Source organism: Bos taurus, chromosome 12 (assembly GCF_002263795.3).
Source record: "Bos taurus isolate L1 Dominette 01449 registration number 42190680 breed Hereford chromosome 12, ARS-UCD2.0, whole genome shotgun sequence".
In the NCBI taxonomy this organism is placed as follows: Eukaryota; Metazoa; Chordata; class Mammalia; order Artiodactyla; family Bovidae; genus Bos; species Bos taurus.
In genome coordinates this window covers 18,856,471-18,875,411 of record NC_037339.1, presented here as the reverse complement: position 1 = coordinate 18,875,411, position 18,941 = coordinate 18,856,471, and the positions used below count along the sequence as shown (strand labels likewise).

The window sequence follows — 18,941 nt, the reverse complement described above, 5'->3', positions numbered from 1 at the left end:
GACCATGAGGGCAGTCCCTAAAATATTTTAAATGCTGACTAAAATAAGATAATTCTCAACTTCTTTCTAACAAATGATTCTACTAATTTTTAAGACTATGGCAGTCTAGACTAACGTGGTTAGGATTCACCTTCCACAAAAATATAGGTTATTTATAATTTTTAAAATGTTTAAAAACATATATTCAAGCTCAAGGAAAGGAAGACATAACCTCGGGTGTTAGAAAGGAGAGAGAACTCAAAGCGAGAGCAGTCAGCCACAGCCGTCTCAGCAGTCTCCCGCCCACAGTAAGGGCTGGGCTGACTTTTATTTTTCAGTCCCAAAAGCTGGGCATGGGCTGGAGGGCTAAAGAGTGGTTCCTTTAAACCTAAGGTGACCTAATTTATACAGATACTAATCAAAAAGGCAGCTGTAACAATATTACATCAGATAAAACACATTAAGGTTAAAAATTAGTTCTGCGTGTGCCACAAAATAGCTGTTTTCACAGCAAAAGATTCTGAAGGAAGGGACATAAAACTAATCCTTGGGTTCATAAGGGATTTCACAATATGAGGGGGACTTGGGCTGAGAACACAGTGTCCATTATTCCCTATTCCCTTTCAAAAGATTTTACTCTAAAGTTATTCCCAAGAGGACACGTTTGAACTCACTTTCAAGACGAGACCAAACTAAAAGAGCCAAGTTTCGGTTTCAGTTATGAGTATAAATTTCTGTAACAGTGGAAAATGAGACTCAGTGGAATATCTAAAAATCATTCTTAAAAAATGAAGCATTACTCATCACTTAATTTTTTTATTGGAACAATCTTTCAGGCCACATTTATCACTTTTTTGTTGAGAGTACTTTTTACTTTCGAAAATATCTTTTTTTCTTCCCATTTTGTTTCTAGCCAGGGCCAAAACCTCAAGTTTGAGACCAGGATTCTTCCATCCCAAATTTAAAGCCAATAAAGGCCTCTGTTGCATTCCATTCTGGGACTTCTGCTTACTCCAACTCCCAGAACTAAATCTTTGCAGTGAGTCACTGTTCTGGATCCTGATTTTGCTTCACTTCTCTAACATCTTGACAAGTCATCTATGTAAACCTAATCACAGAGTTTTACAGTAAAACAGAAGTGAAAGAGGACAGTCTGTTTTGTATACATTCACTACTTTTTTCCTTTTTTCTTTCTTATAACTAAAAACATCTACATATTCTAAAACAAATAATTTCTATATTCTTGTTGGGCATTTTCGAGACTCACTCTCAGAAATAACCAGAAGTCTCCAGGAATGTACATCAAGGTAACTTTTTTGAACAACCCAAATGTACAACAAGGTAACTTTTTTCAAAATGTGAATGTTTTGTCTCTACTCCACACCCGATGAATCACAGAGTCTCTCTGGAAAACCCAAAAGATTAAGATGGCAAGGAAATACTAGGCATATTAAAAAGAACGAGGCTCATCTGGTCAGGTCTGGGCTTTGATGTTACTCTACTTATAAGCCAGTAAGTTGGCCTGGTGCTGTCCCATAGATGCTAGCAGAAGACATCCTATGTCAGAAATGATGACTATGGTTCATGTACAGCAAGCAGGGCGAGCCGCATGTCTGCAACGGTCCCCTTGCCCACAAGGGGTCATGCGGACAGGCCTATATGGATTTCTAGACACAGAGTGAGCTAGCTGCGTCACAGGACAGGAATACTGCGCTCGGGAATTCTGCTGTGTTTTATTGAGAATAGTGCAAACCTGTTCTATGTCCCAGAGAGAGACATTACTTCAACCCTCAAGGTTACCTGCTGCAAACTCAACTCCTGAGAAATGGCCTGGGCAAAGCGAGCGAGGGCCTTGCATTCTTGCCAAGACCAGCAGGATGTGTTGGAGTTTGAGAGAATATGGAAGAGTGTTTCTCAACACATTCTATATGAACTCACATGGGAAGGTGACGAGAGTGAAATTTGAAAATGTTAAAAAAAAAAAAAAAAGAGCAAGATATAGGAACAGATTATAGATTATATAATCCTATCTGGTCTCACCTCCCCACCCCCAGCCTTTGGAGAAACATACATAGTCTTGTAAATGTATGATTTTTAGAAAGATACACAAAAACTCTCCTGGAAATGGGAATGGGGAACTTGAATATAAAAGAAACTTTTATTCTACTTTGTATCATCCCTTTTGCTTTGTTATTATGAACATGTCTTTTTTTTTAAATCATAAAAATGCACCTGTTTTTTGTCAGCAGATACTCTGGCCATCTCTTCATTGTCTCCTAAGGGTCCATGCTTTCCTTCCTCCTTTTCCTAATTAAAAGCAGATTAAGGGGCGGGGGAAGGATTAGTACATAAAATGTGATTAATTCAATATTTCCTATGTAAAGAACAGGAAGTGGAGGAAGCAGTGATGTTGGTAATGAAATGATGGAGGTGTGGGGGGCGGTAGTGGTAATGCTGACTGTACGTACGACGATAATAATAATACCTAACAGTTACCATGTATCTGGTCCTAAATCACCTTCTTTAATTTTCCCAGCTTTTACAAAGTAGCTATGATTATTCTCATTTTCCAGATGAAGAAACTGTGGATAGAGATAAAATATCTCAACCATGGTCACAGAGCTAATAAATGGGTAAGCAGGGATCCGAGCCCCTAATCCATTGTCTTCATCATTATGCTACATTACTTCTGTCCTGGAAAGGTATGTGAGGTCTTTCAGCATAAAGATAAGGTCCCAGAGGACACCATGGGAACAGGTGGGAGAGAAAGACAATACATGATATATACAGAAACATGAGGGAACAATGCAGTTATTCTAAAGTCTTAATGAAGTAATATTCAGGAAATTTTAGATAAGTCTTACTTAACTGAAATTTAAAACTATGAACCAGTAGGAGAGATAACTATTTTTAAATGACAGCCATGTTCAATAGTATTCTATTTCTATTCCAAATTTTTTTTTTCAAATTTATTTAATTGGAGGCTAATTACTTTATAATACTGTGGTGGTTTTTGCCATACATTGACATGAATCCGCCCCGGGTGTACATGTGTCCCCCATCCTGAACCCCCCTCACCTCCCTCCCCAGCCCATCCCTCTGGGTCATCCCAGTGCACCAGCCCTGAGCACCCTGTCTCATGCATCGAACCTGGACTGGCAATCTGTTTCACATATGGTAATATACATGTTTCAATGCCATTCTCCCAAATCATCCCACCCTCGCCCTCTCCCACAGAGTCCAAAAGACTGTTCTTTACATCTGTGTCTCTTTTGCTGTCTCACATACAGGGTCATTGTTGCCATCTTTCTAAATTCCATATATATGTGTTAGTATACTGTATTGGTGTTTTTCTTTCTGGCTTACTTCATTCTGTATAATAGGCTCCAGCTTCATCCACCTCATTAGAACTGATTCAGATATATTCTTTTTAATGGCTGAGTAATACTCCATTGTGTATTATTCTAAAAGTTTTAAGTACTTATGGTGTTTTTTTATTTTTTTCCTCCGAAGTCCCACTCATTTATCTAGTTTTAGACTGGATAACTAAAAATTCTTACTCTTTATACTATGTATACTTTGCTGAACAAACCTCAAGACACATTCATACAGTGTAAATATTTGACAACACAGAAAACTCAGATAACAGTTATATTCAGAAATGGTTGTAGTTAATAATTCCCTAAGGTTGGCAAAAATTATAATTTAAATGTCCAATAATAAGGAAATAGACATGTTACACTGATAGAATGGATTGTTATGCAATCATTAAGATGACAATAAAATGATAAAAACCTCGAAGAAAACAGGTGGTAAGCTTCTTGACATAGGTTTTGGTAATTTTTTGAATCTGACACCAAAAGCAAAAGAGCAAAAGCAAAAATAAACAACTGGAAATACAACAAACTAAAAAGCCTGTTGAGTTGGAGAAAATATTTGCAAATCACATATCTGACAAAAGGCTAATATTCAAAATATATAAAGAACTCACACAACTCAACAGCAAAAAAAAAAAAAAAAATCAACAAATCCAATTAAAAATGGGCAGAAGCTGAATAGACATTTTTCCAAAGATATACAGATGGTCAACAGGTAAACAAAAAGATACTCTACATCGTTAATTATCAGAGAAGTGCAAATCAAAACCACAATGAGATATCACCTCACACCTGTTAGAATGGCTGTCGTCAAAGAAGCTAGAATTGACAAGTGTTAGGGAGGGTGTGGGAAAAGGGAACTCTCATCCACCATTGCTGAGAGTGTAAATTGGTTCAGGCACTATGGAAAATAGTATGGCGCTTCTTCTAAAAATTAAAAATAGAACTATAACATGAACCAGCAATTTCACTTCTGGGTATTTATCGAGAGAAGATGAAAACACTAACTTGAAGAGATATATACACTCCCGTGTTCACTGCAGCATTATTTACTTACAGTAGCCCAAATATGAAGACAACCTCACCGTCCATCAACAGATGAATGGAGAAGAAACATTGTGTGAGTATTCAATACACACAATGGAATATTATTTAGCCATAGAACAGAATGGAATCTTGCCATCTACAACATAAAGGGATCTCAAGGGCAATATGCTAACTGAAGTGAGTCAGACAGAGAAAGACAAAGACCATAAGACCTCTCTTATATGGGATCACAAAAGAAACAAACAAAAATCCCCAAGTTTTCAGAGACACAGAGAATAGGATGATGGTTGGCAAAGATAGGGGTGAGGGCGGGAGAAATTGCTGAACCACTGGCTACTCTGAAAGCATCAGACTAAGTCGCCACTCCAGTGCTTATAACAGTATTATAACATGAGCATTTTCAATATTGTTAAGTCAAAAGGGCAGCATCCAGAATTAAATGATATCCAAGTAATAAAGGAAATAGAGCAAAAATATTGTGAAACAGCACAAAAATGTTAGTAGTCTCCAAGTGGTGCAATTATGAGGCATATTTTCCCTTCTATTTTGTAAATAATAAACATGTATTATTTTTGTAACACATAAAAATATTTTATTTTTAAAAAGACAAAGATTTTTAGAGTGTCAAAAGCAGTGTTTCCAATACAAGTACATATGAAATTGCATCTTAGAGTTTCTGTGGCTTACTATCTATAGCAAAAGCAAGATAAAGAATTTAATAAGTGAAACAACTTTATTACTTTAGCTTAGAGAACATTTTTCTTAATAGGAAAAAGATCTTATCAACTTTGTGAACATCGTGCAATTAATAGTGGAATTATTTATATAAATTAATGTGCCTGTCTGATGAAAAAGAACAAGATATATTTTGGGGTGTGTGTGTGTGTGTGTGTGGTGTGGTGTGTATGAATGAATTAAAATGATACCAAATCTTTATATTAAAAAAGGTTCTTCAAAATTATTACTCAATTTGTAAAAAGCCCCACTTTTAATTAATGTTTAACTGAAATACATTTGACATATAACATTGTAGAAAATTAAGGTGTGCATTAATTGGATACATTTGTATATTATAATATGACTGCCATTATAGCAATAACTAGCACCTCAATCATGTTACACAACTATTCACTTCTTTCTAGTACTTGGAATAATTAAGTCCTAGTCTCTTAGAATGTTTGATGATTATAAAATAGTATTGTTTTCTGCATTCCCTGCGACTGTGCACTAGATCTCCAGGGCGTATTTACTACTCATAAGCCCGTACCCTTAAACAACATCTCTCCTGTCCCCTCAGCCCCCAGTAGCCACCATTCTACTGTCTCCGAGCCTGGCCGAGCCTGGCCGTACAGGACTTGTCTTTCTGTCTGACTTCCTCATTTTGTATAATGTGCTCAAGGTCCATTTACTGTGCTGCAAATAGGAGGACGTCCTTCCTTCTCACAGCTGAATAACACGGCAAAGTAAAGTCCAGCTTTTAAACGCACTTTAAAAGGCTTAAATCTTAAACATTTGCTTCTGTCTTTTTAAGACAAATTTCATCAGCAAAAAAACCCCAAAACCAAAAAAACCAACAGCTTGGCAATCTTCTATTTTTATAAAATAATACTAAGCTATTAACAACTAGGAAGAATAAAGGACTTCAAAATCCATGAAGAAAATGAAGAACTTTCTCAAAGCCAATAATAGTAAGTGGTTGAAAAATAGGAAATAAAAATGCACAACATCTTAAATAATGTTTTATTTATAAAACATTTCACATAGGTATTGGGAGAAAACCACTCCGAGAACTATCATTTTATCATAAAAATTCCCTATCTACACATAGACCTTACACTCTTCACAAAAACTAACTTAAAATGAGTCACAGACCAAAACTATAACACTCCTAGAAAATAACCATGGGAGAAAACCTAGATCATTTTGAGTGTGGCAATGACTTTTTAAATACAACACCAAAGGCATGATGCCTGAAAGAAATCAATGGTAAGTTGGACTTCATTAAAATTAAAAACCGCTCTGCAAAAGACAATGTCTCAAGAGAATGAGAAGACAAGTCGCAGTCTAGGAGAAAATATTTATAATAGACACATCTGATAAAAGACTGCTCTCCAAAATATACAAAGAACTCTTAAAACTCAACAATAAGAAAACAGACAACCTGATTAAAACGTGGGCCAAAGACCTTGACAGCCAGCTGACCAAAGAAAACACAGATGGCAGTTTGAGAGGGTAACTGTTAATATTCTATTTTTAGTCTGGAAAGCGAAACCATCACAGCTATGAACTACAAGCATCACACTAAACCATGAGAGTGTTTTGCAATTTGAAGGCTTGGTGAGTTTGTTTTTAAGTGTGAAGGAAACTAGAGCAATAAAATCAGATTTCAGACCACTGCTTGTCTACAGGTTGAAAAACCATCTATGAAAAAAATTATACCTGAGATTTCTGTCTTTGGGTTTTCACTGCTGGGAAGAGTTCCATCCAGAGACTGAGCAGAGTGAAAAGGTTGACTTTAGAAAGCCTTGGTATTTCACCTACAAAAATAGAGGGCAAACACTTAAAACTTTTACTGATGATGAAAATAAGAACTAAGCTCACTGCCACCTGGGTGCTGCAGCCTGGGCTTCGCTGTTTTAGCAAGAGGCAGAGAAAAAGGCAATGGCACCCCACTCCAGTACTCTTGCCTGGAAAATCCCCTGGACGGAGGAGCCTGGTAGGCTGCAGTCCATGGGGTCGCTAAGGGTCGGACACGACTGAGCGACTTCACTTTCGCTTTTCACTTTCCTGCATTGGAGAAGGAAATGGCAACTCACTCCAGTGTTCTCGCCAGGAGAATCCCAGGGACGGGGGAGCCTGGTGGGCTACCGTCTATGGGGTTGCACAGAGTCGGACACGACTGAAGCAACTTAGCAGCAGTAGCAGCAGAGAAAAAGGATTCGTGTGCAAAAGAATCAAAGCACTTTCTTATCAGAAAGTTTCAGCCTCAGCACCTTCCGAAGTTGGGCCCTCTTTCAACCCAGCAGAAAAAAAAAAAAGTACAAGTGATGCACGTAGCTATGGGAATTATATATATATATATATATATATATATATATATATATATATATAAAGTTATGAAAAATCCTTGCATCAGAGATCACGGTGGAGCAACCTTTACTCTGAACTGTGATGAGGCGCTGCAACAAGGGCAGGGATTAGAACATAGAACTAAAAATACGGTGACCTTAAAAGGTAAGGGAGCTGAAATACAGGAAAGCGCTGCGTGCGGTTAATTTTGGAATCAAATTTTAAAAACAAAACAAAACAAAACACGGTTTAGGGAATTTTCAGGCTCGCCGATCCCCAGAAATCCCAGCTCCAGGTCCTGAGAGGAAAAAGTAAAGGGGAGTGAGGAGTGACCTCAACTTCAGAAGCCAGTGCAGCCGGGCCAGGAGATCCCGGTGACGGAGGGGGTGACGCGCCCCGGGCAGGGATGGGACACCCAGGAGCAGAAACGCAGAAGAGCAAGCAGGAAACCCGGAGTGAAACGGCAGGAGACGCGCAGAGCCAAGCGAGAGGCTGACGGCGGGAGCAGGATTCTGGGCACTCACCGGTCATACTGCCCGTCTGGGTGCTGACTGACCGTCCGGCCCCCGCGCTCTCCAGATTTTGCATCTGCCCCGCTTCTCTCATCCCCAGCCTAGCGGCCTCTGCTGCCCAGGAAACCTCTCACAGTCCTGCATGATCTTTGCCCCAACAACCCCACCTCTCGCCTCCTCCCAGCAACAGACAGGACGGTGACGGCTATCTCGGCGCGGTCAGATGACGCACGGGTTCGGCTGGCATTTCCGGGCGCCCTGTGTGACGTCACGGCGAGGCGCGGCAGCCGTGGCTTAGGGGCTATTCCTCCCTCGGCAACCCGGCGAGTAGAAGGGACACGGGGCCGTGAATCATTTGACGCTCGTGTTTGAGTTCTTAGGGCTTGCTGAATGAAGTTTGGTCGCTTGAGGATGTCTTGGCTCGAAGTCCCAAGTTGCGCACACTCGGCGAGGGCGATGAGGGTTTCGCATACATGAGGGTAGGCCCGAGAGTGAAGGAGAATTGAAGTGGAAGTCAGTGTTAATCACTCAGTCGTCTCCCACTCTTTGCGACCCCATGGACTGTAGCCCGCCAGGTTGCTCTGTCCGCGGGATTCTCCAGGCAGGAATACTGGAGTGGGTTGCCACTTCCTCCTCCAGGAGATCTTCCCGACCGAGCGATCGAACCCAGGTCTCCTGCATTACAGGCAGATTCTTAACTGCCTCAGCCATTAAGATGGAAACTAGCCCCTATACAGTTAGTGGTCAGGGTCTCAGAGAGTTTGAGAGGCGAATGAGGTGGGAGCTGGGCGGTCCCAGGTGGTTATCCTCTAAGATTGGCCAGTCTGGGGCAACTTAGTACCAGGGACCGCCACAAGAACATTCTGCTGCTTCTTAAACACATGAAGACATTGAGGGTAGAACTGTCCTCAGGAAATTGATGGAGGAAGTGGCCCTTGGAAAATCTGAGAGGTATCAGACATTGTGGATTTGTGCTCAGTGCAATTTAGTTGTATTGTTTTATGTGTCCTAGGCATGACTCAGAATGAAGCTCCTCCCTCCCCCCAGTGACTCAGCCCATTTTCCGTCACCAACCTAAGCTGTTATCATAATTTGAAATACTTAAAAAATAGGCACAAAACCCGCTCCAAGACTATGAAAGCAAAAGCCAGCGTTATGAAAGTACATTGTTTTGTAAAAGGCCGAAGAGAATTTTCAGTGTTGATGGATATGACGGTGGTTCATTGATTGTCACTGTTGTATAGTATTTCATTGTAGCTATATACCACAATTTATTTATCCATATTTGAGTCAAGAGACGTTTGCTCTATCTCCAGCTTTTTGCTATTGCAAGCAATGCTGCTTTAAACTTCTTTGTGTATATTTTCTTATGTTCATATGGATGCACTTCTTTAGAGACTACACTTAGGAGTAGAATTATTCTTGAGTTGTCAAGTTTTCCAGATACTGCTGAAAAGTTTTCCGGAGAGATTGGACCAATTTACATAGCTCTGTATCCCCACTAATTTTGGGGTATTGTCAAACTTTTAATGTTTACCAATCTGGTTGGCATAAAATGATATCCTGTGGTTATGATTTTCCCTGATTTCTACTTAGGTGCATTGGCCATACATGTGTCCTCTCTATGAAATCCCTGTTAACCATTTTTCTATTTGGTAGTTATTTCGTATTCATTTGTAAGCATTCTTTATACATCCTTGATACTCATTCTTGGGTGGGAATGTGTATGGTAAATATCTTCTCCCCATTTGTCACTTGCTTTTTCACTCAATTATTTTTTCAGTGCATAGTTCTTTATTTTAATGTGCCAAATATATGAATAATTTTCTTAGGTGGGTTTTGTATCTTTTCAAAAAGCATTTTTATACATTTATAAAGATATCTTTTATTTCTCTGTCAATTATATCTCAGTTTTTTAACAGTAACTTTTATATTTCCTCTAAAAACCATAAGTTTTTCCTTTCATGTTTATATCATCATTCATCTAGAATTTAGTTCAGTGTATGATGTTAGGTCGGGATCCACTTTCTTTTCCACTTGGATAATCAGTTAGCCCAGCATTATCTCCTTACTGATCTGCAGTGTCACCTCTGACATGTATCAAGTTTCCATATATACGTGTTTCTGGGTTCTATATTGTATATTATTGGTTTATTATACCTCTGCCCCTTAACTCCCCCCACCCCCCCAAAAAAAAGCCACCTTATTTTCTTCAGGAGTATCTTGGTTAATCTTGACCCTTTAATCTTCCATGTAAGTTTTACTTATTTGTAAAATATTTATATATTTCTTTGGCTGTGCCGGGTCTTAGTTGTGGCATGTGGGATCTTCAGTTACACATACAAAATATTAGTTGTGGCAAGTGGGATCTTAGCTTCCCGACCAGGGATCAAACCACACCCCCTGCATTGGAAGGGCGGAGTCTTAACCACTGGGCCGCCAGGGAAGTCCTGGCAAATGACTTTTTGGCCAACTTATTCAGAGAATGGGGAGAGAAGGAGGGAGAGACAGATGGAGGGGATGGAGGAAGGGAGGGAGGGTTATTATGTTTATCACAAATTTTCTTAAAAACTCAATGATCCCAGGTAGTGCGGTGCCTGTAAAGAATAGGTGCTCAACATCACTAATGAGTATCCTTCCCTGCTTTGTGTTTCATTTACTTATTCTTTGTAGATAACCCGGATCTCTTCCTTTTATTCTAGGTCCTGTTGATTGGGAACATTGGTCCCAGCAGTGTGTGTATTTGGATAGAATCCTCTTACAATAAAACATGCTGAGGTGTCTGTGCTGGATTTGTTGGTACTGGTGAAGTTTGGCAGAGACTGAATACCTGGCTTGTAGAAGAAAACCTACCTCACCCTCGGTCTTGCTCTGGTATGTGGAAGGCATACCATGACCAAGGACCATGCCTCCTGCACGCCTGGAGATAAGGTCACCGCAGGACTGACAGGGACCCTTGCTGGCCAGTGTGCCCTTGTACAGAGGATCGGCCCTCATGTGGTCATTTTAGGCAAGGATGTAACCATAAGCACCACCCTGAATCCAGAAATTGAGGTTTCCTAAAGAGTTCTTGGAAGGCAATTCCTGGCAGCACTTCAACCTCAAAGAAGCAAAGAGAAGCCAAAACAAAGTCCAGACGCCCTTCATGGCACATTTGCTTTGTTATGAAGGGCAGAGCTGCCAGAGGGAAATCACTTCTCAAGTTTTCCATATGTTGTCCCTACTGGTGTCCTCAGAAAAGTAAACTTGGTGCCACGTAGATCAATGTGCTACAAAGTAAGACTGTCCAGGGACCCTGAGGACGTTTGTGCCTCGAGAGGTGGACAGGACCGGCAGGCGTGCCTCACGAGGTGGGAAGGACCGGCAGGCCCGCCCCCTGTGATGTCCACGACCATGCTTCATGAAGGTCCCCAAGTGTGCAGCACCGTCTGGACTGGGTTTGGGCGTTTCTGAATCAGCAGCTGAAGAGGTTCTCTGATGATTCATGTTAGAAGTCCAAGGACTGGAGGGAGGGGTAGGAAGGAGAGGACAGGTAAGGCAGGGAATAGGGAACTAATGCTGGGGGAATAGCTACTTGAATCAACTGTATAACAGTGACAGTGGTAATAATAATGGTATCTTACAGTACAGAGCGTTTTCTACGTTCCAGACTGTTGAAGCCACTTTGCATGTGTTCAGTGCTCAGTCGCTCAGTCATGTCCAACTCTTTTGCGACCCCATGGACTGTAGCCCGCCAGGCTCCTCTGTCCATGGATTTCCCAGGCAAGGATACTGGGAATGGGTTGCCATTTCCTTCTCCAGGGGATCTTCCTGATCCAGAGATTGAACCCACGTCTACTTCGTTGGCAGGCAGGTTCTTTACCACTGAGCCAATTGGGAAGCCCAGTCCCTTTTACACATTCATTCACTCCTTCCAACAACCGTATGAAGTATGTATTTTTATTTTTATCCCTACTGATAGGAACTGAGACATTGAGTACCTTGATCAAGCAGACTCAGCTTGAGGGGTGGGAGAAAGATATAAATGCTCATCACTTCATTTAATACAACATCTATGATGCAGATTTTCATCATCTCCATTTTACAGGCAAGGAAGCTAAGGCCCTTGGACCAGCAACATCAGCATCATTTAGGAGCTTATTAGGAATGCAGAACCTTGGGCCCTACTTCAGACCTACCAAAGCAGAATCTGTACAGAACCACCTTTTTTTTCTTTTAAATCACCTGAAATTCTGCAGGCCTTTCTGATGTCAGTGCTTTTATTGGCCTGTGAGCTGAATCTGTGGTTCAGATGTATGACTGTAGATGATACAGTCATAAATTTCAAGGCCAAAAAGGCCATTCAAAAGTCGAGATGATTTCAACCCCATAACATGAACTAATGTTTCTAGAGTATTTTGTCATATACTTTGCTCAGTGAGTATTTGTGGAGTCAATTAATGAAACACAAACCCTTCCCCAAGGTTGGTGCCTCACTTGAAAAAAGCTGGGGGGCTCAAAGAGAGCTCTTTCTGGGGTCAGCGAGAGTTCCCAGTCAGGGCATCCAGGACACCATCTGCAGGGTAGAGGGAGGCCCAGGACTGAAATCGCAGCCACCCATCGCTCTCCAGTGACCCTTGACTTGAGACCTGTGAGGCCACTCCTCACGTCTTCCCATGATGCCTCTCCCTTTTACAGCTAGTGGTCAACTCAAGAGGACACTTTCTGCTGTGCTAGAGAACACTTTGGGGGTTCCCAGGTGGTGCTAGTAGTAAAGAATCCACCTGCCAATGCAGGGGACATGGGTTTGATCTCTGGGTCAGGAAGATCCCCTTGAAGAAGGAGATAGCAACCCACTCCAGGATTCTTGCCTGGAAAATCCCATGGACAGAGGATTTGATGGGCTACAATCCATGGGGTTGCAAAAGGTTAGACATGACTGCTGCTGCTGCTAAGTTGCTTCAGTCGTGTCCGACTCTGCGACCCCATAGATAGCAGCCCACCAGGCTCCCCTGTCCCTGGGATTCTCCAGGCAAGAACACTGGAGTGGATTGCCATTTCCCTCTCCAATGCATGAAAGTGAAAAGTGAAAGTGAAGTCGCTCAGTCATGTCTGACTCTTAGCGACCCTGTGGACAGCAGCCCTCCTCCATCCATGGGATTTTCCAGGCAAGAGTACTGGAGTGGGGTGTCAGTGCCTTCTCTGTAGACATGACTAAACACAGAACAATTTTAGACCTTAGAACAACTTTTCAAATATTTTTGACTATGACCCACAATGAGAATACATTTTATGAATCATGAAAGATACCAACCGATATATAATTGCAAAAAAACTTTCACAACATAACAGTTGGCCTTACTACACATGATACACTGATTATTCTATTCACATTCCAATAAACGTGTCAGACTGCACTTATCTCACAATCCGCCAATGGATGAGGTGGGCAGTTTGAGAGCAGGTGCCCAGCCATCCACAGGAGTGATGGAGTTCAGAGACTCCATCTCAGGGACCCAGTGCTAAGGAAGGATGATGCTCCTTGTGACACCTGGAAACACACGTCTGTCACAGGAAAGTGTGATGCAGATCCCTCTTTTCTAGAATCTGAACAAGAAAGCTCAAAGGAGAGCTCTTTGCTCCTAAACTTTATACCATAAATAAAACATTATAAATAAAAACATAAAAGCATTATACTGTAAATTTTCCACAGGGAAGAAGCCACTTCTGACTGCCCCAGAGAGGAACTCCCATGAGAAGAAAGACTGTGTGGTTGCAGCTCCAGCACATGTCCACTTAGTGCCACCAAACAAACGAGGGGCAGAGGCACAAGGCTGCACCGAGAGCACGGTGAGCTCCCCCAAGCAGTGTCCCCAGCAATAACTCAGAGCCTCCGACATGAACTTTTGTGATGTGTGACTCTTGGGGAGGTGGGTACAGCATGCAGTGTTTTTCTATCATAGCTGACCACAGAATCCTTTTTTCAAATGCTCTCTGAAAATCCGCAGAACACAGTTTAGGGACTGCTGCCCCAAGTGACCAGTATGCCTCCTCCACTAGTTGGATGAAACACAATGTAGACAGGAGGCTTCCTCACTGCTGCATGAGGGCAGGGCCAGGGCATTAGGACGCTTCAAGAGGACTTGAAGGCATCACGTATATAGCTAATCACATGAAAAAGCATGAAAAAGGACCTGGTCAGCATGTGGAGCAGACCCTTGTTTATGGAGTCACCATTTGTAGCTCACAGCTGAGATAGTTGTATCCTGCCTACCTCCAGGGGCCACCATTCACAAGACCCTGGCAGTGGCTGAGGCCCTTTGGAGTTCCCAGAGGCAGCAGCAGCCCTCTAAAAACAGGTTTATGTTTCAAACTGTAAAAAACGTTACACAGTTGTTGGCCAGAATATCCAGTACAGTCTCACCCTGACTGCATCCATTGTTGTTGTTCAGTCACCCAGTCGAGTCCGACTCTTTGCGACCCCGTGGACTGCAGCACACCAGGTTCCTCTGTCCTTCACTGTCTCCTGGAGCTTGCTCAAACTCCTGCCCGTTGAGTCTGTGAAGCCATCCAACCATCTCATCCTCTGTCGCCCCCTATCTTTCCCTTGACTTATGTTTTTCTGTAAGTGTAGCTTCTCAGGGTGGGAGTGGGTAAGGCTCTTAAGAGATCAGACTCAGACCTGAGACTTGAATCCATCACTACTTATCCCACCAAGCCAAGGCCAATAAGGCATATTAAAGCTCTAATCAATGTGATCAGCAGTCTCTGTGGAAGCCAAGTCCTGCTGCAGCTCCCTGCCCTCAGGCTTCAGTGACTAGGTTCTGAACAGAGGGTACTGTGCCTACAGTAAATGATTTTCTCCGAGCCTGAGAGAGGTGAGACCCCTGATCACTCGACTCTACCCAGAATTCCTTTCACTTGTTTCTAAACATTTTTGCTGCCATATGTAAACATTAAGTAATTTCTTGAATCAAAACCTCATTATCCTGGATTCCTTGTAGATGCACCATCACATTTATCTAAACATAAAACAAAAACAACACATAACACATATATCTAAAACAAAATACACCTCTGACCTCACAGGTGACAGTTTTTATGGCAGCGTCTGTCTGGATTACTTGTTAACTGGAAAATGAGTGTCATATCCCGAGAATAGGAGAGTGAGGACTTAGAAAACCTCCCCAGAGCACATTTTGTGATGTGGGATTTTAGGAGGATGAAATGAACTTCCCCAAGGAGGTACATGAAAAGAAAGCCAGAGAGATTGGTACAGATACATCCCATACCTTTGCTTAAAAAAAAAAAAAATCATGCTAAGTTGCTGACAAACAACCATTCTTTCTTGTTGTTTAGTTGCTAAGTTGTGTCCAACTCTTTGCAGCCCCATGGACTGCAGCATGCCAGGCTTCCTGTCCTTTACCATCTCCTGGAGCTTGCTCAAACTCATGTCCACTGAGTCAATGATGCCATCCAACCATCTCATCCTCTGTGGCCCCCGTCTCGTCCTTTCCCCAATCTTGCCCAGCATCAGGATCTTTAACAGTGAGTCGGCTCTTCCCATCAGGTGGCCAAAGTATTGGAGCGTCAGCTTCAACATCAGTCTTTCTAATGAGTATTTAGGGTTGATTTCCTTATATTGCAAAATGTCAGCTACTCTTTCCAGTTCTCCCTAACAGCGTCCGTTCCCCCCTCCCGATTCTTTTCTCCCTACAGACCTGTTTTCCCTTAAGTCCCAGAGCCATGGGACAGGGCGCCGGGTTTGGCAGTGCTGGTTGCTGACGTCTGCACGTTGGCGCTGTTCTCCGTGCAGCCAGCCCTGTCTCCGGCGGGGTTCCCTTCAGCCTCCCTGCTTCTGCAGAAACCTCTCTGTCTGGACCGTCTGGCCAGCAGCAGTTTCCAGGCCGCTGCTCTATACTTCTTGGAAATGAGGTTGTAGAGGATGGGGTTGATGGAGGCGCTCAGATAGAAAAGTTGCAGAGCAACGATGTTAAAGTACTGAGAGAAGTACATCATCTGGGAATCTTTGGTATTTATGTAAATGATTCTGCCAACGTGGAAAGGCAACCAGCACACTATAAACGCCAGAACCACCACCACTGCAAAACAAAACACAGGCACCAGAATTAGCTAAAACATCCGAAAACAAGAGTTCCCACTAAAGCAGTAATTAACAGCGAAATAAATAAAACTCTTGCCTAGCCAGATCCCCACCCCAGAAAAACTACCAGGTTACAGACAGCATCGATGTTTGCTTTGTAATTGAATATTCGAGAACAACCAACAACAACTGAATATTCGCCTCATACATGCACTAGCAAGGCCGGACATAAACTAGAGTGATTTCTACTAACAAGTAGAAATCGTTTCTTTCCACAAACCTATTTCAGAAACATGTTCTCTATTTTCCGTTGAAAAGAAGTATGCAATGTCTGCACGATCTTTTTTTTTTTTTTTGATACGGGCACGATTCACTTTAGTCTTCAGAATAACATGATATTTAGTAAAGAAACTTTATCTTAACGTGAGGTATCCCGTCTTCTCCAGGGTTCTGTGAATAATTCCACATTTGTGGCATCTAAAGGACACAGGCAGTGGGCTTAAGAGCCTGCAATCATTCATCTTGGATCAGTCTAGCTCTCTGCTCACAGAAGCTTTGGAAAATAATAGTTATTTACCAGACCTGGCTATCCCATCGTCACAGGGCTCCCTGGGTGACACAGAGCTCCTAGAAGACGGGAGATGGTTTTCTACGGAGACTGGAGGGACAAGCAGGTGGAGGCTGGGGTCGAACCACAAAAGGAAGCGTGGCCACAAGGGGCGCCGAGGGCTGGGAGATCCAGGGAAGGGGCACCGAGCGGTTGGGGTGTTTGGAGCAGAGGCGGCGCCACTTACGCAGGACTCGGACCGTCTGCCGGTGGCCCCTCTCCCGGCCGGAGGTGGCCGGGCCTCGCAGCTGCCCGCGGCTCCTCCACAGCTCGCGCCCGATGAGCCCGTAGAGGACGCTGAGGCATAGGAAGGGCAGGAAGAAGTAGGCGGTGGTGACCCACAGCATTACGCGCAGCGCGCCCAGCTGCGCCGGGCTCGGCCGGCACTCCCGGCTGAACAGCGCGGCGGCGTCTGCTTCGGGCCCCGACGGCGGGGATCGCGGGGAAGCCAGAGAGGACCCCAGGAAGGGCGGCGGCAAGGCGGAGGGCTGCGCAGTGCAGTTTAGGTCCCGGAGCGCATCGTGGCCGGCGTCCTGCTCGACGCCCACCAGAAAGAAGAAGGGCCCGGCGGAGAGCAGCGCCACGGCCCAGAGCGCAGCGATGAGCGCGCGGACGCGGCGTCGGGTGACCAGGACGCGCGCCCGGAGCGGGCGGCAGACGGCCAGGTAGCGCTCCACGGCGAGCGCCGTCATGTGCAGCAGCGTGGCATAGGTGCAGCCCTCGCCCACGTAGAGTGAGAGGCGGCAGAGAAGCTGCCCAAACACCCAGGGCCGCGAGCGCCACAGGCGGTACAAGTCGAAGGGAAGCCCGAGCAGGATGAGCAGGTCGGACACGGCCATGCTGCCCAGGTATAAGTTGGTGGTGGTCCGCATGTCCCGGTAGCGCCCGATCAGCAGCACAGTCACCACGTTGCCGCTCACTCCGACGGCGAACAGCCCCAGGCACACGGCGGTCACGGGCACCAGCGCCCCCAGGGGGAAGGGCGAGCAGCGGCGCTCGTCGCACGGCAGCAGGGCGGCCCACGGCGGCTCCCCGGAGCCACGCGAAGCGTGGCTGCGGTTCCCGGGGCTGCTCATGGGCGCGGCGCGCGGGGCGGACGCACGGACGCGCGCGGTGTCCCCGGGGCAGGGCCGGGTGCCTAGCGCCTGGCCCCGCTGCGAAAGCGCTTCCTTCGGCGGTCGGGGCGCGAAGTGCGCGCGGAGCTCCCGCCGCCGGAACGGCTCGAGCTCCGCTGCACCGCGCGCCGGAACGCGACTCCGCGGGGTCCGCTTTGAAGGCTGAAGAGCGGGTGGCGCGCAGTCCCCGCCCCCGGCCGCCGCCCGGCCCGCCCCGGCCCCGCGGGCGCTCCCTCTCCCTGGCCCGTCGTGTTCCAGGCTCTTCCCTCCCCAACTGAACGCGGGAGGCGGCCACCCCGGACGACGCCTGCCCCGACGGGGGAAAGCGATTTCTGAGCCCCCAACCACGTAGGTTACTGCACCCAGCGGAGTGCGGGCGCTTTTTGGGGGTTGGGTTCTGAGAGGGACCTTCTGAGGGACCTCGGCTGGTGGCTGCGTCTTGACGGCTCGGGAGGGAGCCGCAGGACTAATAGCGGGAGGGGAGCTTAGACCAGAATCTAGAGCCCCTCCTGGGTTCTGGTAGTGGCTCGACAGCCGAGTCATCTCAGGTCAGCCCCAGCCTGAGGGGGCAACAGCCAGTTCTCCTCATCTGAAAATTTTCAAATGGTGATGGAGTTGACCAAGTAATTTGAACGATCTCTTATGACTGAAATGTATGGACATGACTATGTCTGGTCATTTTAAGGGGCTTCCCTGGTGGCTTAGACGGTTAAGAATCCGCCTGCAATGCGGGACCCCTGGGTTTCATCCCTGGGTCCGAAAGATCCCCTGCAGAAGGGAATGACAACCCACTCCGGTATTCTTGCCTGGGGAATTCCATGGACAGAGGAGCCTGGCGGGCTGCAGTCTATGGGGTTGCAAAGAGTCGGACCCCACTGAGCGACGGTCACACAGGAAGAACTAAAATCCTGGGGGAAAGACTGAAAACAGTCATGAGTCCATTCATTGTGGTCTTGATGACAGTAGCTGACTCTGAGAGCTCAGGATGTGTCCGGTGCTGTGCTTTCCATTTAATTTTCAAGTCATTGAAACTGAGTTCTTTGTGGATGGACACCGTCTAGCGATTTTTTCCATCCATCCTACCGTGGTTTAAATGCTCAACTTCTTTTCCCGAGTTCCCTTCCTCTTCCTGGAACTGAAAGCAGGCTTTGC

General features: G+C 44.8%; 2 protein-coding genes and 1 long non-coding RNA gene across 4 annotated transcripts in view; 1 reads left to right on the top strand and 2 right to left on the bottom strand.

The window, feature by feature from the left end:
* CDADC1 (cytidine and dCMP deaminase domain containing 1) overlaps positions 1-8,191 on the bottom strand; it is a 30,803-nt gene extending 22,612 nt beyond the window's left edge. Inside the window, exons 1-3 of one of the 2 annotated variants that reach the window (NM_001206518.1) lie at positions 7,997-8,189; positions 6,843-6,940; positions 2,212-2,286 (exon numbers count right to left, since the gene is read on the bottom strand). In NM_001206518.1, the coding sequence (NP_001193447.1) occupies positions 2,212-2,286; positions 6,843-6,940; positions 7,997-8,078 (255 nt within the window). In that variant the 5' untranslated portion in view covers positions 8,079-8,189. Of the gene's footprint in view, positions 1-2,211; positions 2,287-6,842; positions 6,941-7,996 lie in introns of both variants that reach the window. The other variant, XM_010810697.4, reaches the window with a different exon arrangement.
* A 106-nt stretch (positions 8,192-8,297) lies between these two features.
* Positions 8,298-15,039, top strand: LOC101904090 (uncharacterized). The gene is made up of 3 exons (XR_001501475.3): positions 8,298-8,463; positions 10,687-10,858; positions 13,677-15,039. It is a non-coding gene; the product is annotated as an uncharacterized lncRNA (long non-coding RNA).
* Positions 15,040-15,053: 14 nt separating this feature from the next.
* Positions 15,054-17,840, bottom strand: MLNR (motilin receptor). The gene is made up of 2 exons (XM_002691834.6): positions 16,862-17,840; positions 15,054-16,065 (listed from the first exon to the last, which is right to left on the bottom strand). The coding sequence occupies exons 1-2, from the start codon at positions 17,748-17,750 to the stop codon at positions 15,695-15,697; spliced, it is 1,260 nt and encodes a 419-aa protein (XP_002691880.4). The 5' UTR covers positions 17,751-17,840; the 3' UTR covers positions 15,054-15,694.
* Between the last annotated feature and the right edge of the window lie 1,101 nt (positions 17,841-18,941).

Coding starts and splice junctions, on each gene's coding strand:
- MLNR (XM_002691834.6), bottom strand. CDS start 17,750: ATGAGCAGCCCCGGGAACCGCAGCCACGCTTCGCGTGGCTCCGGGGAG. Junction 16,066..16,861: donor GCAGACGGTCCGAGTCCTGC/GTAAGTGGCGCC, acceptor TTTGTTTTGCAG/TGGTGGTGGTTCTGGCGTTT.